Below are 27,025 nucleotides of genomic sequence, written 5' to 3'. Positions count from 1 at the left end.
ACACACAGCCCCTGCCCTCAGGCCACCCTGGAGGAGCACACTTCACATATGGAGGTGGCATTTGCTTCAGAATATTAAGTAAGAAAATTATAGTTGCTGAGTTTAAGAAATAGACAAGAGTCAACTTTCCTCCCACTAAAATTAGCTGGCAAGAAAGAGGAACCCATTTCCTCAGTGACTTATAAAGGAACTAAACATACCTTAGTATTGACAAGAACTTTCCAGAGCAGAGACTCAATGTAGTAATTGGTTCCTCCCACGACAATAGGAATTTTGTCTCGGGCAAATATATCTTCAATGTTAATGTTAAGAAAGACATCACAATATTTAATATCAAGAAGAGCATCCTGACTCACTTGGGAAGGAGGATATTAGCAAGAAACCACACTCATTTATTCGTCTGGAGAACAGAGAAGAAAGGGTGGAAACCAAGATGAACTGATACCAGTCTTCACCCTCTCCCATGAGTTCCCAGAAGCATTTCCCATTAGTTCTGGAGGGACTTGCATAAACCAGATACAAATGCATGATGGTAATTCCTTTCAGTTCTAGAAGTTTCTAGGCCTCGCTGCTACAATTCAAAGCTTGCTTGGTATTCCAAATCAGTTTAATGAGCACAAGCCCAAGGGCTCTCAGAGAAACAAGCGTCAGCTGCTCAGGAAGCCACCACGGTGACATCCATTCTGTGACTGCCTTCTACAATAAAATACAAGCTGGTTTCCCTACACCACGGTTCCTAGACTCAGTCAGTCCCCACCATTACATGGTAATACTGCACATTTCAGCCCCACTTGAGACTCCACCAGTAAACTGGGAAGCACAGGTTCTGAAGACAAATAGATCTCAATTACCAGCTCCAACTCTGACAAGTTATTCAGCCTGAGCTTCAGTTTTCTCACCTGTAAAATTCTCTTGAAGTCTAAGGAGCATTAAATGTGACGAGGCATATAAATCCCCTACCATGATGCCCGAAATATTTGCTTTCAATTGAGTAAGCACTGAATTTACTTGAGCCACTATTGTTTTTATATCCCCACTACTTTAAATTCTTCTCTTTAGAATCTCTGTTGAACAGATAATTATCTGCTTTATGGAGGGCTTTGCTTCTGAGGATAATTGATAAAAAGAGACTTTCGACCTAGACAAAGACTGACTCATTTATACCTTTCTTCCCCTTGCCAGTCTGTCTGTGCGCCCAGAGATAGATGACCTCTTTTCTATCAGAAGCCCACTAACCCCAGAGAGGCTGGGTGGGGTGGGAAGAAAGCTGTTACAAATCAAGGATCTTAAAGAAGAAACATTGTTTCCCTTTTGTTTTGTTTTAAAATTTTTATTTATTCATGAGAGACAGAGAAGACAGAGACATAGGCACAGGGAGAAGCAGGCTCCATGCAAGGAGCCCAATGTGGGACTCCATCCCGGAACTCCAGGATCATGCCCTGGACCAAAGGCTCAACTTGGACTCAACCGCTGAGCCACCCAGGTATCCCTTTCTATTTGTTTTTTAAAAAGAGAAATACTGGGGTGTCTGGGTGGCTCAGTTGGTTGAGCATTTGCCTTCAGCTCAGGTCGTGATCCCTGGGTCCTGGGATTGGCCCCTTGTCAGGCTCCCCGCTCACTGGGGAGCTTGCTTCTCTCTCTCCCCCACACTTGTGCTCTCTCTCTGTCTCTCTCAAATAAATAAAATCTTTAAAAAAGAGAGAGAGGGACGCCTAAGTGGCTCAGCAGTTGAGCGTCTGCCTTTGGCTCAGGGCATGATCCCAGGATCTGGGATCGAGTACCACATCAGGCTCCCTGCATGGAGCCTGCTTCTCCCTCTGCCTGTGTCTCTGCCTCTCTCTCTCTCTCATGAATAAATAAAATCTTCAAAAAAATAAAAAAAAAATAAAAGAGAGAGAGAGAGAGAGGAAATACTATATTCCCCCTATTAAGTATAAGGAGCATACACAATTACAGTAATTATAATAAACATTCAAGTATATACTATGAGTGACAAAGGGAGAAGGACCAAAGAAAGTAAAAAGGGAAGGGGGAAATGGTGAGATGCCAAAGAGAGAGAGTGGAAAAGAGAGAAGGAAAATGGGATAGGAGACATTTGGTGGGAAAAGGTTTAACTTGTTTGCCCAAGCCATGAAACAACTGGACAAAATCCTTCTCTCTGGGCCTCAGTATCTAATACCTTACCTAGCCTGTCAAAACAAGGTTAACTGGATATTTCTTAAGGTACTTTCAGTTTTGACATTCTGATTTTAGATTCTTACCTAAACTCAAAAATATCCGATCCTGTAAGTGATGATTAAGTCATCCCCTGCTGCCCTCTGAAAACTCCACTTTCTCTAAGTTCTTTCTGAATAACCAAACTGTCTTAAAGCAACAACATACATTCAGTGTTATGTTTTAATTTGCCAAGGGCATTCATATATATTATTTCATCTGATACAACTGTCTCGTATAGCAGGTAGGGCAAGAATTATCTACATTTTAATATCTACCTATCTAATAGGCAAAAAAATATGATCTCACTATTTTGATCTGCATGGCCTTAACAGCAAGGATAAAAACCCTTTTCTCCATTTACCATCATTTATATTTCTTCCTTTGTGAATTATTATTACTCAAGCCCTTTAAGAATTTTTCATATTGATTCATACGAGTTCTTCATATATTAAGGATATGAACTATTCACTTTTCCTAGGTTACAAGTATTTTTCCTCTGGCTTATAGTCTGTTTTTTAATTTTGTTTATAGCGGGTTAATTTTTAAAAAATTATAAAATATTTAATATACACAAAAGAACATCCATACATTATGAAGCCTAATAATAAACACTCATGAACTCAAGGTAAGAAAAGGAATATTATTAATTCTTTTGAAGCTTCTTGTGTATTCATTCCCATTCCAACCCCCTACACTTCCCCTCTCTGCAGGGAAACCTGAGATTTGCTATTCTGAATTGTTTGGTTTTCTTGTTATCATTCCCTTGCTTTTCTTTATGTTATTCCTTATGTATATATAACCCCCTAAAAAATACATAGGTTAGTTTTGCTTGCTTTTTAACTTTTATAATAAATGGTATGAATGCACATGCATCCTTCTACAATTTCTCATATTTTATAATGTTTCTGAAATTCTCCCACATTAATTGCTGCACGCAGCTACAATGTATTCACTTTCACTGCTGAAAAAGCACTTATATGAACAAAGCAAATTTTATACATTCTTCTGTAAGTAAGAATCTAGGTGTTTGTTTTTGCCATTAAGAGCAATGCTGCTATGAATGAGATCTACCATCTATCTCCAGTTATATTCGTGGCAAGGTTACTCTAGGGTGGACACACATTCTTGCCAACACAAATTCTTAATTCGTACATACTCAAAGCTAGCTACTTTCCTTTAAAAAAGGAGAAGGTGGTACCTAGGTGGTATAGTTGGTTGAGCACCTGACACTTGGTTTTGACTCAGGTCATGATCTCAGGGTCCTAGGATGGAGCCCCACATCAGGCAGGGAGTCTGCTTGAGATTCTTGCTATCTCTCCCTTTGCCCCTCCCACTTGTGCTTTCTCTAATAAATAAATCTTAAAAAAAAAAAAAAGGTTATATGGATGGATGGTGGTGATGGTTGCACTACAATGTGAATGTATTCAACACAACTGAAATGTACACTTTAAAATGGTTAAGTGGTGGGCAGCCTGGGTGGCTAGGTGGTTTAGCGCTGCCTTCGGCCCAGGGCCTGATCCTGGAGACCCAGGATCGAGTCCCACGTCGGACTCCAGGCAGAGAGCCTGCTTCTCCCTCTGCCTGTGTCTCTGCCTCTCTCTCTCGCTCTCTGTCTCTCATGAATAAATAAATAAAATCTTGAAAAAATAGGGGATCCCTGGGTGGTTCAGCGGTTTAGCGCCTGCCTTTGGCCCAGGGCATGATCCTGGAGTCCCAGGATCGAGTCCCACGTCAGGCTCCCGGCGGAGAGCCTGCTTCTCCCTCTGCCTGTGTCTCTGCCTCTCTCTCTCTCTCTATCATGAATAAATAAATAAATAAATCTTAAAAAAAAAAGAAAATCTTGAAAAAATAAAATAATATAAAATAAAATAGTTAAGTGGTAAATTCTGTATTTTAACATAGTAAAATAAAGAAAAACTGAGTTTAAAAATCCATTTAAAAACACTCCCCCCCCCCCCCAAAAAAAAAAAACTTTTCCCTACTCTAAAATCATATAACTGGGATCTCTGGGTGGCGCAGCAGTTTGGTGCCTGCCTTTGGCCCAGGGCGCGATCCTGGAGACCCGGGATCGAGTCCCACGTTGGGCTCCCGGTGCATGGAGCCTGCTTCTCCCTCTGCCTATGTCTCTGCCCCTCTCTCTCTCTGTGACTATCATAAATAAATATCATAAATAAATAAAAATTTAAAAAATAAATAAAATAAAATCATATAACTACTCAATTCTATATTATCCCATCTGTTTCAAAGTTTCATTAAAAATACATGTATTTAACTCTGAGACCCATCTGCAATGTCATATATGAGATTGTGATTTTATTTTTTCCCAAAAAATTAGCTATTCCAGGAATAATTATTAACTACTATATTATTTCTCTACTGTTTCAAATGCCATCTTTTTAAAAAATATTTTATTTATTTATTCATGAGACACACATAGAGAGAGAGAGGCAGAGACACAGGCAGAGGAAGAAGCAGGCTCCAAGCAGGAAGCCCAATGTGAGATTCGATCCCAGGACTCCAGGATCACGCCCTGAGCCAAAGGCAGATGCTCAACCGCTGAGCCACCCAGGCGTTCCTCAAATGCCACCTTGATCATTAGGTAAATATATATATCCATTTGAATTTGTACCTGAGTTTTCTATTCTGTGTCATATATTTGTCTAGTATTAGTTCCACGTTATTATAACTATTATGAATTTTCCTTATATTTTAATATCTGGCAGTCCAATATTTTTTTTTTTTTTTAAGTAATCTCTAACCCAACGTGGGGCTTGAAATCACAACCTGGAAATTAAGAGTTGCATGCTCAAAAAAAAAAAAAAAAAAAAAAAAGAGTTGCATGCTCTACCAACACAGCCAGCCAGGCACCCCACCTGGAAGTCTGGACAATTAAAATATAAGGACAGTCTCCCTTATAGTATTCTTTTTTCAAAATTTATTGGTGTTGAAACTATGTAACACTATATGTTAACTGTACTGGAATTAATTTTAAAATAAACAAGGGGCACCTTGGGTGGCTCAGCTGGTTAAGCATCCGACTCTTGATCTCAGCTCAGGTCTTGAATACAGGGTTGTGAGTTCAAGTCTCATGTTGGGCTCCATGCTGGGTATAGAGCCTAATTAATCAATCAAAGATCACTGATCATAGGAAAAAAATTTTTTTTATTGTTTTGCAGTCCTCACCCAACAATCCCTATTCAATTCTAAAAGTAAGTAACTCCATTATATCTATAAATTGATTTTGCATCCCCATTTAAAGGATGAGAAACTGGAACTGAGTGGGGTAAATGCTCTACTCAATAAAATTCACTTGGTCCAAAGGTTCTGGAACTAGAGAACAGATTTTCTAATTCCTGAATCAGTGCTGTCTTCACTAAAACTGCTTCTGAAATTGTAATATGTATATGAATCACCTGGGACTCTTGTGAAATGTAGATTCTGATTCAGTAGTTCTGGAGTGAGGCCCAAATTCAGCATTTCTAATAAGCATCCAAGGGATGGCTGATGCTCTAGTCTGATGACTCTGAGAAGCAAGAGCATTCTATTTTTGATCCATATAGTTCTGATGGGGGTGCTATCTATTGGTTGTTACGTCTTGGGTGCCCCTGGTTTTAAGAAACTCACTGAAAAGAAAACTTCTCTCTTGGCTTGGGCTGCCTTGTACCCACCAAATCTAGTTGCTCTTTCATAAGGATATTAGAGTAGTTGCTTTGTTCCTGAAGTCCACAACTGTGTAATTTGTCACGAGAGGATCCACAAAGCTGATCATGTGGTGTTGGCACATTCTCTGCTCTTGGGCAGAAACCTTGTTCGTAATGATGTCTAGGCCTTCATAAACCTAGGGAGGGGAAAGAAAATTAGCATGAGAAAGTCACCTGCCTCCATAAAACGCAAACTTCATAAGTAGCAATGGTGATCTGTTCCTCCCTCTAGCCAAACACGGGACTGACCCAAAGCACCAGAATAGATGTGTTTCTAAGCACATGTGTTGAGAGAATAGCAGACCTACAAACACCCAAGATAAAGGAAGCAAAAGAAAACAGAACACTGGCTTTCTTAACAAACAGTGGCTATTAGCTTAGACTTAAAGATAAAAAGTGTATGTAAATCAATGGTCAAGTAAGAACTAATTCTGCAGGATTAACTGGACGTTCTTTAGGTTCTGTAAGCATTTAAAAATGGGCAGGTTGTTTTATTTATTTTACTTATCACAAGTCTCCAGAAAGGTAACATTTGCATTGCTCATAGTTCTACTTCAAATGCTTAGATATTTCTTGGATTTAAATGGCTCTGAAAGATTTTTAGAATCTTGGCTCCATTTGTAGAGAAGTGGCCTATTTACAAAGATACATATAAAACACACACAGACACACTTTGAAGTCAGAACCCCTAATACTGCTGGACTCTAATGGAAACATTGTGATCTAACCAAATTACTGCTTCAGGGGGTCAGCACATACAGTCTAAATACTCAAAGGCAATATCCTGTCTGTAAGCTCTTGATCTGCCAATTCAACTAAAAAGTTCAAATGTACTTTTTCCAAATGCAAGGTCTCAGATGGAGAACAGATCTGAAAATACTAGTTGGAAAATAGGGATGAATGCTTTGAGATTAAATGTTCTCTCTGTAATCACTGATTCTACAGGGAGCATTGAATGAACAAATAATAAGTTCCATAGAGCCCACAAAGATGTTAAAAGCATTTTTTATCTCACATTTCCCTTTACTTACATGGGTGTCGATTAAGTACAGTACAGTATAATGGTTTAGGAGGAAGGACGCTGGCGCCAGGCTGCCTCAGATCAATTCCTAGCTCTGCCACTTACCAGTTATTTGTACTTGTGGAGTAGTCAGTTACTAACCTCTCTCTGCCTCAATCCCTCAACAGTAAAATGAGGATAACAGTATCTATCTCATGGGGTTGTTGTGTGGATTAAGTGAGTTAATACACGTAAAAGCACTTGGTTTTTCCCTAACACTTTGCATATGATATATAGGGTCATTAAATTACTACCTATATTACAACCACTACTACTACTATCACAATGCAAGAGAAATGGGAAGTAAGTTTAGTGTCACTAGCACTCTGAAGCTTCTGTGCTCTTAACTACTGAGGTTGTTTACCCAACAAGGATATACGCTATCTTCAAGGAACAAAAAAAATGTTAATTAGTACCCCCTGCCCCCCCCCCCACAGAAGAAATCTAAAGAGCCATAGGAAAGAACCAGCTCTGCCTTTAACTCACAACAGACATCCATTCTTACACCTGGATACTGATGGAATCTTAAATCATCGGGTGTGCTTTTCTGTGTATCTTGAACAAGATGTCCTTCTGACATCAGAAGGTGCCACAGCATATACTATACACAGCAGTCTTCTCCATGAATTAAGAAAACTATAGGAGGGATAGGAGTTAATAATTCTGTGTTCTGTGTTCTTCTCCCTCTTCCCCACAAACTTTAGTTGGCTTTGTTGAATTCCAAATGACCTAATCAATGTTAGTTAAAGAACTTAAACAACAATCTGATTTTGTCAGTAGAGACTTTCTGAACCTTGTAAATGGATTTTTTAACACTGAGATTAATGTTAAGGAAAGGCATAGTTGTAAATGCACAATTATCACCCCCACCTCCAAAAAAGCCAAAATGTAAACATATATAAATTTTCATCCTGAGTCCTGCCTTTATGTGTATGTTCTAGAACTCCTTTTTTAAAAAAATTTTAAGCTTTTATTTATTTATTTACTTATTTACTTATTTATTTACTTATTATTTACTTATTTACTTATTATTTATTTATTTATTTATTTAAAGATTTTATTTATTTATTCATGAGACACAAAGAGAGAGAGGCAGAGACACAGGCAGAGGTAGAAGCAGACTCCATGCAGGGAGCCCGATGTGGGACTCGATCCTGGGACTCCAGGGTCACGACCTGGTCCAAAGGCAGGCGTTCAACTGCTGAGCCACCCAGGCGTCCCTGTTCTAGAACTCCTTAAAATGGTAAGTTTATTTTATTTATTTTTTATTTTTATTTTTTGTTTCAACAAAAACATCAACAAATACTAAAGGCAACCCCAGAACGAGGCTCATCTTATTTATTAAAGGAAATGGTCTGTTGTACTGTTTATGGTATATATAAATGTCAACAAATATCAGAAAGAAAAGAGTATTAGTGATTTATGGAAAGTAGATGTCTTGCTTATAGAGTTAACACACTAAAAACTGTAAATCACACAAAAGTACATCTTGGTTACCAGTGTAAATTGTCATCTTTGAGTGATTTGTCAACTTTTCATTTCCTGTACCACTAGATTAAAAGAAACTGGGCATAAAGACATAGGTGATACTAACTGGATATCTGATGATAAAAGGATTATTTTTAGGTATCAGTTTTATGGTTATGTTTTTTTAAAAAAAGGAGTCCTTAACTTTGAGGTATACAACATATTGAGGTACATATGAATGAAAGTATACCTTTTTTAAAAAAAAGAAATTAGAGCTGATCCAAAGTTACATCTATAACGACGTTGCTTCAGTCTTCCATTCTAATATGACTTCTTTCAACAGTTACAGTTGAGCTTACAAATAACTGTGCAACTTGTGACCACAGCTACTGTGTATTTTTTCATTTTACCCATGAATAAATTTTTAACGAGCAAGAAGGCAAGGGCAGATGAAGGGCATATGTAAAGTCCATCTATATCTGCATTGCATGAGAGAAAGAATGATGCTGAAAAGATAGTTGTTAATAATGACATGAGAATTATGATCACTGGGGCACCTGGCTGGTTCAGCTGATTGAGTGACACTCTGAATTCTGGCTCAGGTCATGATCTCAGGGTCCTGGGATCCAGCCCTGCCTTGGGCTCTGGACTCTGTCGGGATTCTGCTTGAGGATTTTTTTTAATTTTATTTTTTACATTTTTAAAAAGATTTTACTTATTATTTGAGAGAAAGCAGGAGCAGGGGGAGGGACAGAGGGAGAAGCAGGCTCACCACTGAACAGGGAACCCAATGTGGCTCGATCCAAGGACCCTGGGATGATGACCTGAGCTAAAGGCAGACACTTAGCCAACTGAGCCACCCCGGTGCCCCTCTGCTTGAGGATTCTATCCTTCCCTCTTCCTTTGCCCCTCCCCTGCTTGCACATACTCTCTCTCGCTCTCAAATAAATAAATAAATAAATAAATAAATAAATAAATAAATAAATAAATTTTTTAAAAAAATTTTAAGTTTATTTGCTGCTTTTAACAACAGGAAAAAAAAAAGTATATCATGACTGAGATCTGGCTTCCAGTAACAGGGTAGGAGGGGCAGACTAATAACTGAAACAAGATTGGCCAAGTATTCTTAACTGCTGAAGGGAGGTGAGACACAGAGCAGTTCAACTGGTATTCACTCTACTTTTTTATATGTTGGAAAATTTCCCTAACAAAAAGTTTCTTTTAAAATTGTGGATGCAGGCACCTGATTAGGTCACAATCTGAGCCCTCTCCCTTTGTCTGCTGTCCCTCCTGCTTGTGCTCTGTCAAATAAATGAATAAAATCTTTTAAAAATAACAATAGTAATAATAAATAATAATAAAATAAAATGGGTACAGAATTTCAGTTTGGGCTGAAAAAGTTCTGAAGATGGAGGGTGATGAAGTTTGCAGAACAATGTGAATATGCTTAACATATGGCAAAATAGTAAATTTTATGTCATGTATATTTTACAATAACAAAAAACTTGGATGACAGATTTTTTGGTAGAATGACAAACCAGTGAATATTAGCAATGAAGTGACATTTTCAAAAATTTGAAATTTTCAATTCTTTTAAATATGTACCTAGAAGTGGAATTGCTAGATCATACCATAACTTTTAAAATTATTGAGAAGACTGGTAATGTTCTATTTCTTGAACTGAGTTTTGGTTACACAGGGATTTTCACTTTTTTGATAACTCACTGAATTGTACAGTTATGAATTATGCATTTTTAAAGATTTTATTTTTAAGTAATCTCTACACCCAACATGGGGTTTGAACCTATATTTCCAAGATCGAGAGTTGTACCCTCCACCAACTGAACCAGCAAGAAGCCCCAAGAATTATGCATTTTAAGACATACATTATTTACCAACTAAAATCATACCACCCAGCCAAAAAAGCAAAAACACAACACATTTTACACATTTGCACTAAGAATAAATATCTAATCAAATTTAGAAACCAATCAATTTTGTAAATGTCACATTTGGCCCATACAGATATTTATACTATAAATCCCACAACTGTGCTTATTTTATTACCTGCCCAGAAAACATCATCCTACCAGAGTAAGTTAGGTTTGTAGCTGATTGCCTTATATTTCACCTATTTTCCAGCTTCAATTATAGTTGCACTGAGACTCTACCTATAGAATAGACAGCCCTGGGTGCTAGGAAGAGCTTAAAGGATCTGTTACCTTCCAAAGGCAGCATGTCACTGTTCCATTTCCTATTCTCCCAGAGGACACCTATGATCTGTGTACATAGAAATGACTGGATAAAATGCTTCTCTCTGTACAATTCAGATTTTGTCAATACTAAGGGAGTTCTGGTCTCTTTGTGAGGTCTGATAACTGAAATACTCTGAAAAATTACAAGTTTAACCTACTTAGCCAATTATCAACATAATTGACTTATCTTAGCAAACATTTATTGAGAGTCTACTATGTGCCAGGTATTCTGCCAAGATGTTAGGGCATGCAAAGATTTAAAAAGGGTCCCTGTCCTCAAGGAGTCCAGGCTAGCAAGAGATACAGATACAAATAACTATACTATAAAGAGATAAACAGTATAAAAGTTTCTGAGACATTAAAGTTTGACTGTAACCATCTTCTATAAATCTCATAAGCACTAACCATTTAATGAATGTTCTAGGTATTTATATGTACTAGAAGGAAATATGCTTCTGTCTCATTTCTATTCAGAGTTTATTTCCAGATTGAAAATGTCTTGGGAAAAGGCCACAGAACTAAAATAACCCAAACTCTCCAAACCAACAAAGCTAAAGTGCCCAGAGGCGCTAATGAAGGTGAGTGAAATTTACAGCAGAGACCTAGAGGAAAACCAGCAGAATCGAGAGGTGTGTTATCAACTGAAAGTAAATTGTCCCCTAGGGGACATTTGGCAATGTCTAGAAATATTTTTGGCTGTCACAACTGCGGGAGTGGACGTGCTGCTGTTATCTAGTGGGTAGGTCAGGGATGCTGCTAAACATACTACAATGCAAGGACAACTCCCCCCTCCCCCCATACACACACACAACAAAAAATTATCCAGCTCAAAAATGTCAATAGTCCTGAGGATAAACCCTGATCCAAAGAAATTTTACCTTGGAGAAACTCCCCAAAATCTTTAAGTGTACTGCTAAAGATCCTACTCATTTAAGTCTCCATCCCTTTAGGCTGTCATTCTGTAGGGTAGTCCTACTGAGTATGTTCATCAGCAAGATCCTGAGCACTAGGCAGATCATGGAGCTCTGAGTGCAGATTGATTCCCCAACAGTGCTGTCTATAAGCATGAGGAAAAGCTGCCCCTCCCCCCTTGTTTGTTTTTCTTTCCTTCTTTCTTTGGACTTCATTTCCTTCCTAATCCAAATTAGATCCTGAAGTCCCTCAATCACTTTCTTGCCTCTATGGATTGCATATGCTTTGAAAACCACAATCATGGATTATGAATCAGTACAATCACCGTACCTTCTCTGCTGGCTGCCCCTGTACTGCTCCATGGATACCATGCTCTGAGATCACTAATGAACCCTGGCTGCCAAATTAACACTTTTCTACTAAACTTTCAAAACACATGATGGAAAAAGCAACAATCTGATACTACTAGTCTCTCTCCATAATCCATTCTCCTTTGGAGTTTCAATGGCAGCAATCTCTCCCACTTTTCTTCCAATCTCACTGGCCCTTCCTCAGTTTCCTTACTGAAGCCAACCCCTGATCTGTTAGCAATATCTGTCATGGTAACAATACTGAGAAATGGGTGTCTTTAGGGCATCTACCTGTCATTCCTATACTATGAACTGTATGACACTCATGGCTTCTATAACCATTTTTGTGCTAACTCCTAAAATCCATATCTGCAATCTAGTTCTCTCTTGATGCCAGACCTGTATATTTAACTGCCTAGTGGACATTTTCATCATCAATGAGAGGCATATAATATAGTGAAGTTGTTAACAGTAAGGACTCTGGAGCCAGGTTGCCTGGATTTAAGTCCTGGCTCCACTATTACTGGCTATGTAACCTTGGACAAGTTATTTAACCTCTCTGTGCCTCAGATTTCTTACTTATAAAGTGAGGATAATCTTAAAGCTTACCTCAAAAGGTTACGGTGAGAATTAAATAATTAATACATGCAAAGCATATGGACTAGGACCTGCTTTTTGGAAGCAGTCAATAAATGTTAGCTATCATCCTTAGCAGCAGCAGCAACATCACCCCAGACACCTGTAACCTGGTATATCCAAAACTGAACTCCTTATTGTCCCAGCCATACTTGAGTGAACCATGAGATAATCAAACCAAAACCCTCGAAGTGATCCTAGTACCTCTGTATCCATCTCTCTCCCCACATTTCCAATCTCTCCACTTTTATCCAAACTAGTTCCTAAAACGCTCACTATCATCACACCAATTGAAGGCTTTATGACTTCCCAACCAGACTGCTCATTCCATCGAGTTCCTCACTGATCTTTCTATCCTTACAGTATAAGTCCTCCAATTTATGTCCACACCCGGGAAGCTCAGCAGGCTCCCTGCATGGAGGCTGCTTCTCCCTCTGCCTGTGTCTCTGCCTCTCTCTCTCTCTCTCTCTCTCTCTCTCATGAATAAATAAAATCTTAAGAAATTTCACACCCTATGAAGTTATGTTGGCTTCCACTTTAACAATGAGGGAATGAAAACTTAGACATGTTAGGTAACCTGATCAAAGTCACACAGCAAGTTAGCGGCAGAGGCAAACTTTGAATCCACATCTTCTGACTTCGTATTGTTCTCTTCCCACCATGTTGCTAATCTCTGTTCTATACACATCAGCTCTGTGACTTTGGGGAACTGAGCTTTCTTTCCTGGAACCTCAAGTTCCTCATTCCCTACATCCTCTTTAATTCTAACAGTCCAAACTTCAGAAAAAAAGACTTTTGGCATGGAAGCTTAAAGGAAAAAAAATTTTTAAAGGATGTTGGCACACACCAGAAAGTTGATTTTCCTTTCTGATTAAAGGAGCTTGAATTTGATTATTCAACTGAAGAGAAATGAAAGAGTAGGGAAAAGGTCAACCTCTTGCCTAACTTTTTTCTTTCTTAATAAAAAGATGACTTTTAAAAAATTTTACACTTTATTAAGAAAGAATGAGCAAGCTACAGGAACATTATATCAGGCAACTACTCCTTTTAGCTTTGTTTGGCAGAAGTTCAACTGCAGATATGCTGACTAAATCAGACAGACAAAGATGCTCAGAAAGTGGGAGAAGCCTTCAGTCAGTCTGGTGAGAGGAGTGCTTTGGAATTTGCAGTGCAGATCATGACTTTTCTTCTTCCAATGGCTATCTGTATATAAGAAAAAAAGGTGGGTGGGGGGAACACCTGGCTGGCTTAGTCAATGCAGTATGGGACTCTTGATCCCAAGGTTGTAAGTTCGAGTCCCATGTAGGGTGTAGAGCTTACTTAAAAATAAAATCTTAAAAAAAAGGGCGGGGGGGGGGAAGGGACAGAATCTTAATATAAAGCCATGCTTCTCTTTTTTTTTTTTTAAAGCCATGCTTCTCAAACTAAGAGGCGCATACATAGTAAGTATGCATTCCTGGAGAGCATCAATCTAACTAAATGGTAAAAAGAATTTGAAACATTTTTACATCTAAATAAATACATACAGACAGGGTAGAGAATGCAAAATTGGCACATAATGGGGCAGCCGGGGTGGCTCAGCGGTTTAGCACTGCCTTCATCCCAGGGCCTGATCCTGGAGACCCGGGATCGAGGCCCACGTCAGGCTCCCTTCATGGAGCTTGCTTCTGCCTCCGCCTGTGTCTCTGCCTCTCTCTTTCTCTCTCCCTCTCTGTGTCTCTTATTAATAAATGAATAAAATCTTTTTTTTTAATTTTTTAAATTTTTTTATTTATTTATGATAGAGAGAGAGAGAGAGAGAGAGAGAGAGAGAGAGGCGCAGAGACATAGGCAGAGGGAGAAGCAGGCTCCATGCACCGGGAGCCCGATGTGAGACTCGATCCTGGGTCTCCAGGATCACGCCCTGGGCCAAAGGCAGGCGCCAAACCGCTGCGGCACCCAGGGATCCCTAAATGAATAAAATCTTAAAAAAAATGGCACATAACTTTTAAGTTAAAGCCTGAGAAACTCTGCAATGGAGAGCCTCTGCAGTGGCTGCTTGGAGGTCCACCTGTAAACTCTGGTGAAGCATGGATTTAAGGAAATTCAGAGATCATCCACCTAGTCCAATCACCTAAAATTTTATACTTGAGAATATGGAGGCTCAGAAAGCTTCCCTAGACATATAACTGACTGGCAGTAGAGATACAACTAAAGCCTGGATACTCTGCTTATAGCACAAGCTGTTTCTGCTGTCTCTTACCAGTAGAATTTTTATCCCCATTTGACTCTGGTCTGTTTGCTTGCTTGAAGTAATAAACTCTTATTAAGGTGAAATTAAATTCCAGAAACCGAGGAGAAGACTGCTTCCATTCAGTGAACCCCCTCATGGTTCTGAAAAGTAAATGATAGGAATACTAAAAATAACTAAAAAGACAATGCCATGTGACTATAATGCTGGGACAGAAACAAAAGGGCTCTTTTAAGAAAATAAAATTATTAATAAAGTTCCTCTCATGGCCACTTTTATAGCCTCAATATTGGCCCACTTTCGAGGGCTTCAATAATATTTTACTTAAGATCCTTATGATAGAGTATATATTATTTGGAGGTCTATGTCTAAGTTAGGGAGAGGCAATAAAGTATAATGGAGCTATGCCTGGGTTCAAATTCTGGCTCTACTATCCAACTTCATTTTGCAGTTAATTAAGTATTTAATTTTTCGTTGTGTCTCGTTTTCTAATCTATAAAATGAGGATGATAATAGCACCTACACTTCTCACTGGGTTATTCTGAAGATTAGAGTTAATATAGGTGAAATATTTAGAAGAGTAGCAGGCAAACTGTAAGCACTATATAAGGTTTGGTATTACCTATATTTAACTGGTGGTAGTTAAACAAGACTTTCATTGGTTCTTCTAGGTGAGACCCCTTGCTAGGGTTTGAAAAAAGAGAACCACAAAATGCCAGAACTAAAAGGAGCTTTAGACACTGTGACAGACAGACACTATATGACCCACAGAGCCTAAATATTTACTATCTGGACCTTAATAGAAAAAAGCTGCCCATCCCTGATCTAATCTAATCAGTTCCCCTCCCTAATATAGCCAAAGAGGAAACTAAAGCCCAGAGAGGACAGTACCTTGTCCCAGGTTATAGATACAGTGAGTTAGTGGCAAAGCTAGGACTAAAACCCAGTTTTCCCAGTAAATAAAACTGTCTACCAGGCTAAAGAGGCTAAATGAAGACCTCGGAATAAGACTGTAAATTAGGAAGAATATCAGCACCTGAAAAGTTAGGCAAATCATCTAATTCTAATCAATAGACACCGAATACTATAAATCTGTTCTTTTCATGCTCTCCAGGTGACTGGAATGTGCACTTGAGAGTGAGAACCAATGTTGTAAGTATTGTGTGAGGCACTAGCAAGATGTAAACCCCAGAAAAGGAGAGTAAAGTTGCTGATTGGGTAGCTGGGTAGCTACCAGCCTGGACCATGGAGAATCCCATACTTCAGCTGCAGTTACATATGTATAGGGGACTGCAAGGGAAGAGTAACAGACACAGCAAAGGCAAAGAAGCCTTGGGTATACCTTCATTTATGCTAGAGCATCAACAACATTTTTTACACACATCTGTAAGTTCCAATAGTTCAATAAATTATAAATCTATTATATCATTCTCATCATTTTTTTTTTACATTCTCATCTTTTAAAGCAAGTTCTACACCCAAACGTGAGGCTCAAAGTCACAACCCAAGATCAAGAGTCACAGGCTTTACCAACTGAGCCAGCCAGACACCCCTATAGCATTCTCTAAAAGAATATTAAATTTTTATACTCCTAAAACGTATATAAGAATATACAAATTTAAAACATTTATATTGGGACACCTGGATGGCTTGGTGGTTTAGCGTCTGACTCAGAGTGTGATCCCTCTCAGAGTGTGATCCCGGTCAGGGAATCTAGTCCATCTCGCTCCCTGTAGGGAGCCTGTTTCTCCCTCATTCTGTGACTCTGCCTCTTTCTGTGTTTCTATCATGAATAAATAAATAAAAATCTTTAAAAAAAAATAAAACATTTATGTGACAAAAAAAGTCATATAAATCAAAAGACAGATGACCAACTTAAAAAATACTTCCAACACATGAGACTGCACCAAGGATTAAAACTTACAATACAGGGATCTTTGGGTGGCGCAGCGGTTTAGCGCCTGCCTTTGACCCAGGGCGCGATCCTGGAGACCCGGGATCGAATCCCACATCGGGCTCCCGGTGCATGGAGCCTGCTTCTCCCTCTACCTGTGTCTCTGCCTCTCTCTCTCTCTCTCTCTCTCTCTCTGTGACTATCATAAAAAAAAAAAAAAAAAAACTTACATAAAACCTCTTAGAAATCAATAAACACAAAATGAAAAGGAGTATATAGGGGACACCTGGGTGGCTCAGCGGTTTCGTGCCTGCCTTCGGCCCAGGGCATAATCCTGGAGTCCCAGGATCAAGTCCCATATCGGGCTCCCTGCATGGAGCCTGCTTCTCTCCCTGGCTAGGTGTCTGCCTCTCTCATGAATAAATAAATAAAATCTTAAAAAAAAAAAAAAAAGAAAGAAAAGGATTATATAGAAGTAGACACAACACAGGACATTCAAAAAAGAAAAACACAAATAGCTAATGCACCCTTGAAAAGACAACCTAAGAAATGAAATTAAGATGAAATCCACTTCTCATTTACCAAACTGACAACAATGAAATAGGTTAATAGGTTAATAGAATTGCAAGAGTGAAGGAAAACAGACTTACCACTGGTACAAACTTTCTTGAAAGCAGTCTGGCAATACATATCAAAATGTAATGTGCAGGGGCACCTTGGGTAGCTCAGTTGGTTAAGCATCTGACTTTGGCTCTGGTCCTGGGATAGAGCCCTTGTGGGGCTCCCTGCTCAGTGGGGAGTCTACTTGTCTCTTTTGCCCCTCCCCCTGTTTGTGTGCTCTCTTGCACTCTTCCTCAAATAAATAAAATCTTTAAAAAAATAAAAAAGAGCACAGGACTTAAATAGGTATTTCTCCAAAGATATACAAATGTCCACTAGGAAAATGTAAATCAAAACTATAAAACCATACCATTTTTACACCCACTAGGATGGCTATATTAAGAAAACAAAAAAAAAAGGAAAATAATAAACATTGGAGAAGAGATAAAGAAATTGGTACCCTTATACATCACTGGTAAGAATGTAAAATAGGGGGCACCTGGGTGGCTCAGTAGTTGAATGTCGTGATTCTGAGGTCCTAGGATAGAGTCCCACATTAGGCTCCCCACAGGGAGCCTGCTTCTCCCTCTGCTTGTGTCTCTGCCCCTCTCTCTGTGTCTCTCATGAATAAATAAATAAAATCTTTTAAAAAGAAAGAAAGTAAAATAGTATAGCCATTGTGTAAAAACAGTTTGGCAATTCCCTAAAAAGTTAGACACAGAATTATCATATGACCCAACAATTCTACTCCTACATATGCCCAAAATAAATGAAAACAGATAAACAAGTAGATGTACATGTATATGTTCAGAGCAACACTATTTATAACAGCCTAAGGTTCTAATGCCCATCAACAGATGGGACAAATTGTGATCTATACATACAATGGAAAATTATTCAACCATAAAAAGAAATAAAGTACCAATACATGCCTACAATAAATGTGAGAGAAGCCAGACACAAAGGTCACAAATTATATGATTCCATTTATATGAAATATCCAGAATAGGTACAATCCCTAGAGACAGAAAGCAAACTAGTGGTTGCCAGGGGCTTGGGATGGGGGGGGGGAGAGTGGAGGGAATGAGGGGAATGAGGGAGTAAATGCTTAGAGAAATGCAGAATAATTTTTTTTTAAAATTTATTTATGATAGTCACAGAGAGAGAGAGAGAGAGAGAGAGAGAGAGAGAGAGAGAGAGAGGCAGAGACACAGGCAGAGGGAGAAGCAGGCTCCATGCACCGGGAGCCCGATGTGGGATTCGATCCCGGGTCTCCAGGATCGCGCCCTGGGCCAAAGGCAGGCGCCAAACCGCTGCGCCACCCAGGGATCCCCAGAATAAATGTTTAATGGGGATAGGGTTTTCTTTTGGGGTAGTGGAAATATTTTGGAACTAGAAAGAGGTAGTGGTTGTAACACCATGAACATACTAAATGCCACTGAATCACTTCACTTTTTTTTTTTAAGATTTTATTTATTCATTTGAGAGCAAGACAGAGTATAAGCAGGGGGTGCCGCAGGGTGGGTGGGTGGAGGGGAAGCAGGCTACCCCCTGAGCAGGGCCCCAATGCAGGGCTCCACACGACCCCGGGATCATGACCTGAGCTGAAGGCAGACACTTAACAAACTGAGCCATTCAGGTGCTCCTGGATTGTTCCACTTTAAAGATCTTATTTTTAAGTAATCTCTACACCCAACATGCGGCTCAAACTAATAACCTTGAAATCAGCAGTAGCATGCACTACTGATCGAGCCAACCAGATACTCCTGAATCCGTCACCTTAAAATGGCTGATGCTGGAGCACCTGGGGGCTCACTCAGTTAAGCATCTGCCTTCAACTCAGGTCATGATCCTAGTGTCCTGGAATTGAGCCCCTCATCAGGCTCCCTGCTCAGCTTGGAGTCTGCTTCTCCCTCTCCCTCGCTCTCTCTCAAATAAATAAATGAATCTTTATAAAAATAAAATAAAGTGGCTGATGTTATGTGAATTTCACCTCAGTAAGAAAAACAATATAAAATAAGTATAACCTCTAATAATCTTAGAAAATTGGAAGAAGGGAGAAAAAAAGGTGCTATGTGCATCTTTTTTATCCAGTGTTTCCACCCTAGGAATTTAACCTTTTTTTTTTTTTTTTAAAGGCAGGGAGATTTCTTTTCTTTCTTTTTTTTTTTTTTTAAAGATTTTATTTATTCATGAGAGACACACAAAGAGAGGCAGAGACACAGGCAAAGGGAGAAGCAGGCTCCATGCAGGGAGCCCAACGTGGGACTCAATCCTGGGACTCCAGGATCACTCTCTGAGCCAAAGGCAGAGGCTCAACCACTGAGCAACCCAGGTGTCCCCCTAGGCATTTATCCTGGAGAGAGAATCACACAGTTCAAATAGATGTATGTGTGAAGATGTTCATCTCAGCATCATTTATTATAGCAAAAAACAACCCTCTAAATATCCTTCAGTAGAAACCTAGCTAATTACGATATGCCTACAAAATAGACTACCCAGGGATTAAAAACAACAAAGCAGAAAGTTGGAGAGCTTACACTACCCAATTCTAAGACTTATTATAAAGCCACAGTAATCAAGACAATGCAATATTGGCAAAAGACTAGACACAGATCAATGGAACAAAATGTAGCCCAGAAATAGACCTGCACAAACATAAACTAGCTTTTGACAAAAGTACGAACGCAATTTAATGGAGAAAGGATAGCCTCTCTAAAACAGTGTTGGCATAACTAGACATCTATATCTCATACCTTATACAAAAATTAATTCAAACCAGCTCACAGACCTAAATGTAAAATGCAACATAAATGTAAACTGCAGTATAAAACTTTTCTTTTTGGGGGCAGCCCCGGTGGTTCAGCGGTTTAGTGCCACCTTCAGTCCACGGCATGATCCTGGAGACCTGGGATCGAGTCCCACATCAGGCTCCCTGCATGGAGCCTGCTTCTCCCTCTGCCTGTGTGTCTGCCTCTCTCTGTGTGTCTCTCATGAATAATAAAATCTTAAAAAAAAAAAATAACATATCTGGTAAAGGATTTGTATCGAGGATATATAAAGAACTCTTAAAAGTCAAGAATGAGACAAACACACCCCCAAAAGATCCAACAGACACTTCAAAGATACACAGATGGCAAATAAGCATATGAAAAGATGCTCAACATCATTAGCCTTCAGAGAAATGTAAATTGACCACCATGAGATACCAGTACACACCTATCAGAATTGCTTAAAAAAAAAAAAAAAAAAAAAGTACCAAATCCTGGAGAGAATACAGAGGAACAGAAATTCTCATTCACTGAATAGCCATTTTGTAAAAACTTTGTAGTTTTTAAAGTTAAACCATCAGCACATGAATGTCTACAGCAGCAAAAAGTGCTAAAAACTGGAAACCCAGATTGTCCTCTCATTGGTGAATGGGCATACTACGGTACATCCATACAATGGCAGGACACTCAGCAATAAAGATTAATGGATTCATGCAACAACATGGGAGAATTTAAAATGTACTCTGCTAGTGAAAAAGTCAGTTCCCAATGGGTGCATATTGTATGACTCCATGTACATTACATTCTGGAAAAGGCAAAACCATGGGGATGGAAAACAGTGGTTGCTGAAAGTTAAGGCAGGTAGAAAAGAGCTGACTACAGAGGCCACACAAGGCAATTTTTAGAGTGATGGAGCTGTTCACTTTGGTACTGTACTGGTAGACACCTGACTCTGTATTTGTCAAAACCCATAAAACCATACTCAACAAAGAATGCACTTTACTGTATGCAATTCTTAAAAAAATAACCAGAATGTCTGGGGAACCCAGGATAGAATGCAGACTGCAACAAATGAATCTACCTGTATTACAAATGTATATGGCATAACCTCACCAAAAGGCAGTGGAGGGGAATAAAGCTTACCTAAGTAACTGTAATTGTTACATTGTTATGACTGGATACTCTAAGGCTAATATGAACAAAATGACTGCACACAATTATACCTAGTTGGTAAATCTGTTTCTCACACAAGTAATTAATGAAACTACAATACAGGTTGCACACATAAGTAAATATATTATACACAATGAGAGCCAAATTTCTTACTCTCTAAGAAAGAAGTCACAAATAGGCAAGGAAGGGAACACTAAAATGAGAATAATTTTCTGAAATGCCAGAATAGAGTCAGAGGTATCCATATAAGCCCATGTTTATTTTCACATATATGCAGATACAGATATAAACACAGATACTGTGTATACATGGAATAAGTGTGCATATTCATGTCCTAGCTTTTTCCACTGAAGGGACAAGAAGCAATGATATCCCAGTTGCAACAAGCATACCCAGCATCCAGATTTTGGTTCCTAAATATCATTCACCAAAACCTGAAATAAAGCAAAATAAACAAACAAAAAGACATTCACCAATTAAAAACAAAACAAAACAAAAACCAGGGCTCCTTGGAGAAATGACTGATTCTGGGGTGGGGCAGGACAAATACAAGCTGAGAGCATCTTATAGTTCCAGAAAGAAAGTGCTAAACAAACAAAGATGGGAGCATGCCAAAAGGACACAAGAGTTAATGTGAAAGAGCACCCAATAATCAAAGTTTGAATTAATTTGAGCAATAAAATAAATAACATAGTATTGAACTATAACCCAAACGGGATCCCTGGGTGGCGTAGTGGTTTGGCGCCTGCCTTTGGCCCAGGGCGCGATCCTGGAGACCCGGGATCAAATCCCACGTCGGGCTCCCGGTGCATGGAGCCTGCTTCTCCCTCTGCCTGTGTCTCTGTCTCTCTGTGTGTGTGTGTGTGACTATCATAAATAAATAAATAAATAAATAAATAAATAAATAAATAAATAAATAAATAAATAAATAAATAAATAAATAAATAAATAAAGTAAAAAAAAAAAACCTTCCATTTCAATAACCAAAATCCTATTGATTCTGTCTCCAAAATGTCAAAATGGTTCCTCTTCTTCTCAGCCACAGTTCAACTCCAGCCCCTCTCACCCAGGCCAATGTAACTGAGCTGTTTATCCCTCTCTAACCCATTCTCTAACCAGAGTTACCCAATGAAACACATTTACTAACACTCCCATATTTCACACACACACACACACACACACACACACACACACACACACCCCGCATTCCTTTCAAAGGCCTCTACAGTTTGTTCACGGGGTCCTTTATTTTTAGTTTCACCTCCTACTACTGTCCCTCAAGTATCCTCTATACCAGATAATTGCTGGTCACTCCTTGAAAACACACCATACACTTTTATTTTTCCATTACTTTGTTCATGCTATTCTTTTGTCAGGCAGAAATAGTCTTCCTCCTCTGCCAGATAAAATGTATACAGTGGTACAGAGGAAAAACTGGGATGCAGAATGAATGGACAAATAAGTAAGAGGAGGTGGAGGAAAAAAGCATAGAATAGTACAGAGGTGAGGGTTCAAGAAAGTAATTTTCCGTAGGGCTGAGATAATAGTGCCTACCTCACAAGGCGGTGGTGAAGGGATTAAATGAGATAATACGTGTCAAACTTTTAGAACAGTACCTGGCATATATACTATTATTGTTTTCTATGCTTGTTATTATGATGACGAGGATTATTCATGGTATAATGGTTAAGAGCTTGAACTCTGGATGCCACAATGAGGAAGGGGCAGAACCAGTGCCCCAAAGGTAAGTAATGAGGTAAACAGGACTCCAGTTTGATTCAAATTTATCTAAAAAATTCAAACTACACAAGAAACCAAAACCAATTTGGTTAAGCCACATACAAGTACATACAAATCACATAGGGCAATTCCTGTATATCCCAAATAACATTTACCCCTTGAACATATATTCCCTTTATTTTTTTATTTTTTTAAAGATTATTTATTTATTTTATCATGAAACACACACACACACAGAGAGAGAGAGAGAGAGAGAGAGAGAGGCAGAGAGAGAAGCAGGCTCCATGCAGGGAGCCTGGCGTGGGACTCGATCCCAGAACTCCAGGATCACGCCCTGGGCTGAAGGCAGTGCTAAACCACTGAGCCACCTGGGCTCCCCCAAGTATATTCCTTTTAAAGAAGAGCTGTTTCAACACCCTGCCCCAGGCACTGAAGCATCAGAGCACCATCTTCTCCTCACACATCTGAACCTACAAGTCCCATCTGTGCTCTCCTATGGTTTCTCATTTGGCCAGTAGTGACTTCTCTTTCCTCACATAACATAGGATGTTTGATTCCACAGTTCTTTCCACAGCTGCAAGAAAGTGAATATACATATATATGAATAACCCACCCAGGCTTAATACCATAGCCTAAGGAAAACTAAACTCAGTGACAATGGAGGTGAACTAAGAGATCTAGAACTCATAGCTTTTTTAAATATTTTATTTATTCATGAGAGACACAGAGAGAGAGGCAGAGACACAGGCAGAGGGAGAAGCAGGCTCTATGGAAGGAGCCTAATGTAGGACTCAATCCCGGGACTCCAGAATCACGCGCTGAGCCAAAGGCAGATGCTCAACCACTTAGCCACCCAGGCGTCCCAAAACCCATAGATTTTTTAGATAAGTCAAAAATTTTGAGATCTCCTCTTGTCGGGCTCAGTCTTTTTTTTTTTTTTTTTAAGATCTCCTCTGTCAGTCATGGCAAATAGCCTCCAGATAGCTCCCATCTCTCCTGGTTAACAAGGTTTTTATGACTTTTATTTCATGTCCTAGTAAGCCACTATGATCCACTCTCCCATCTCTCCTTTCATATCCCTCCCCCAAGCATCCCAGATCTCCCTTGAGCACTATCAGACAAACAGTCCTTTGGTAGATAGATAGATAGATAGATAGATAGATAGATAGATAGATAGATAGATACTGCTGCTAAATTATATCCCAAAGCAGACAAAAAGAACCCAGAACTCCACATCTATTAGATGATACATAGCCTGCTCATAGCCAGACTGCCAAAAATCATTTGCTTCTCTTGTAGGTTTAGACAAACACAAAGGGAACTGTGCTCCTATGTATGACTACTGCTTCTCCACAGGACTTGAAGAACTAAGGCATTAGAGATACTTCCTCTCTATAAACCCAAATAGAACACTTTGTTTATTTTTCTCTTGGCATATAGTTGGCAGTCTGTATTTCCAGGCAGTCATTGTACATCTTTTGGCAAGTGCCTTCATGTTTCTCAGTACAATGTTTCATCCAGTGACTGAAGGCAATGCATTGTACCTTGAATTTACATGCCAAGAAAAAGACTCAGACTGAAAAGAAGACCTTCAGTATCATCTTCCTGCAATATATCAGACACTACACAGGAGTCACAAGACCCAGATCCAATTCCCAGGTGTACCAGTGTCTTGCATTGTGATCTCTAGCGTGCTCTTTAATCTTCTGGGCCTCAGTTTTTCCATCCTGGAAAACAGGGATTGCATTACCTGTCCCTCCTTAAATTTAGACTCTTACTGCTAACAATATTTAGTTTCTATAATTTGTGAAATTGGGGTTTGGAAAAACTCAGAAAATTATTATTTTTTTAAAGATTGTATTTATTTATTCATGAGACACACACACACACACACAGAGGCAGAGACATAGGCAGAGGGAGAAGTAGGCTCCCTCTGGGGAGCCCATGTGGGACTCAATTCCAGGACCCCGGGATCATGACCTGAACTGAAGGCAGACGCTCAACCACTGAGCCACCCAGGTGCCCCAAACTCACGTTAAATATTTGTATTTAATTTCTCACATTTGTCACAACTGCCATGCAGAAATTCAAAGCAGAATCCAGCAAGAGTCCCTAAACAAGTAATTCCTCAGAAAGTGTTTCTGATATCCCACTCAACAAATTAAGTGCTTGAGAATGGGAAGCAAGAAGCCAGGCAGGACCTTCGGATGCCACATGGCTACAAGAGCAAGTCATTATCTATCAGGCTCCATGACAATGTATTCACCCTAGACATCCTACCCTTAATACTCCACTGTGATTTTCCCTCAAAGAAGCTACCTCAATATTTAAAGCACTTACTTATTCAATGTTTACAAAAATAATCACTTTCCCTGGATGGGAACTGTCTCAACAGGGCTTGCCTTGAAATCACCCTACAGTCAAGTAAGACAAAGATATAACAAGTACAAAGTGCAAGACAATTTAAGATTTAAAACAGTGTTTTACGAACTAGGGGTGGTGGAAGAGGAGGAGGGCAGGGGGGTGGGGGTGAATGGGTGACGGGCACTGAGGGGGGCACTTGACGGGATGAGCACTGGGTGTTATTCTGTATGTTGGTAAATTAAACACCAATAAAAAATAAATTTATTTAAAAAAAATAAAATAAAACAGTGTTTTAGAATCCCTTTTGAGTTACTAGCACACTTATGAAATACAAAATTCTGGACATCATCCCAAAAGGGATTATTAAAATGCAAATATTTGTTTTTTTAAAAGATCGACCTGGAACCTTGAAAGAACTAATTATCACACTTTGCATTTGGTCACTCTTTGTGTGGCTGTACAACAAAGTTTACTGCTCCAAGTAGGCTCTCCACAAGGCCAAGATTCCCCTTTGTTTCAGTACACATTCTCTCCAAGTATCATTAAATTACTGACATTAAATTATTTCTCTTAGCTGCAGCAAGTTTTATTCTCCTAAGCAATGCATCATGTGGCCACCACTAAGTTCAAACTCCATTTGAAAACATCACTATGAATTCACACTATGATTCACAATACGAATCCGAAAATACATTTTATATCCTACTCAAAATGTAGCACTCCTGTGAAAGAAAAGTCATACATATTAAGAAATACTCTCTAATGCCTGAACACTACTCCTCCTGCCCCATCTAAAGGGCAAGGCTTTGTGGGGATAAGGCAGCAAGCATGGAAAGTAAACACCTATATTCAACTCCAGGTTTGCTACTTACTGGAAGACCTTACTGCAAAGCCTGTTTCCTTACCTGTGAAATGACAATATCTACCTTACAAGGTTGTTGTGAAAATAAAAAGCATCTGTAACTGTTTTATAAACAAATTTGCTATACAAATTTAAGTTATTATTATCATTCTGCCTCTGTATTTATTCGAAATGGTTTCAAGGAGCTGGTAATACAACATTAAGAATGTCATTTTGTACACGTGAAACTAATATAACGTGTGTCATCCACTATACTTCAATTCTTTTTTTAAATGTTATTTTGTTCACATGGTCACCAAAAATTTTGAGTTAACCTCAAGTCAATGAAAAGCACCATCTCGCTCCTTCGGATAAAAAAACAAGCAAAGCAGGTTAACAGGCATATAAGCAAAGGTAGAAATGAAGAACTGTGTACAACCACATAAACGGGGCATAGTTACTTTATATCATTATTTGGACTGAAAACTAAAATCAAAGTTTTCCAATGGAGACCAAGAGGTCAAATAGCCATGGTATAATCAAAACTAAACACAATCTATAGCCAGTTCAGAAAGCTCAATAATCTTCAAAGTGTTTTCCTACATTAATTCTCAAGGCATCCCTAAGATGAAAGAAATTTAAGTCTCTGAGTGCCTGGGTAGCTCACTGGTTGAGCCTCTGCCTTGGGCCCAGGGTGTGATCCTGGAGTCCTGGGATCGAGTCCCAAATCAGGCTCCCCTGCTTCTCCCTCTGCCTGCGTGTCTGCCTCTCTCTCTCTGTCTCTCGTGAATAAATAAATAAAATCTTGGGGATC

The 27,025-nt window shown here is 39.1% G+C and overlaps 1 protein-coding gene across 4 annotated transcripts in view; it reads right to left on the bottom strand.

Annotated features, from left to right (window-relative positions):
* TRIT1 (tRNA isopentenyltransferase 1) overlaps positions 1–27,025 on the bottom strand; it is a 49,743-nt gene that overhangs the window by 19,223 nt on the left and 3,495 nt on the right. For 3 of the 4 annotated variants that reach the window (XR_008666647.1, XM_055341770.1, XM_055341769.1), the window contains exons 2-3: positions 5,915–6,055; positions 201–299 (exon numbers count right to left, since the gene is read on the bottom strand). Coding sequence is in view for 3 of the 4 variants with exons in the window: in XM_055341770.1 (XP_055197745.1) it covers positions 201–299; positions 5,915–6,055 (240 nt within the window). In the remaining variant the exon portion in view is untranslated. Of the gene's footprint in view, positions 1–200; positions 300–5,914; positions 6,056–14,840; positions 14,972–27,025 lie in introns of all 4 variants that reach the window. The other variant, XM_055341771.1, reaches the window with a different exon arrangement.

This window comes from Nyctereutes procyonoides, unplaced genomic scaffold (assembly GCF_905146905.1).
Source record: "Nyctereutes procyonoides isolate TBG_1078 unplaced genomic scaffold, NYPRO_anot_genome, whole genome shotgun sequence".
NCBI lineage: Eukaryota > Metazoa > Chordata > Mammalia > Carnivora > Canidae > Nyctereutes > Nyctereutes procyonoides.
The sequence above is the reverse complement of the archived record's forward strand: the minus strand, read 5'-3'. Positions and strand labels throughout refer to the sequence as shown.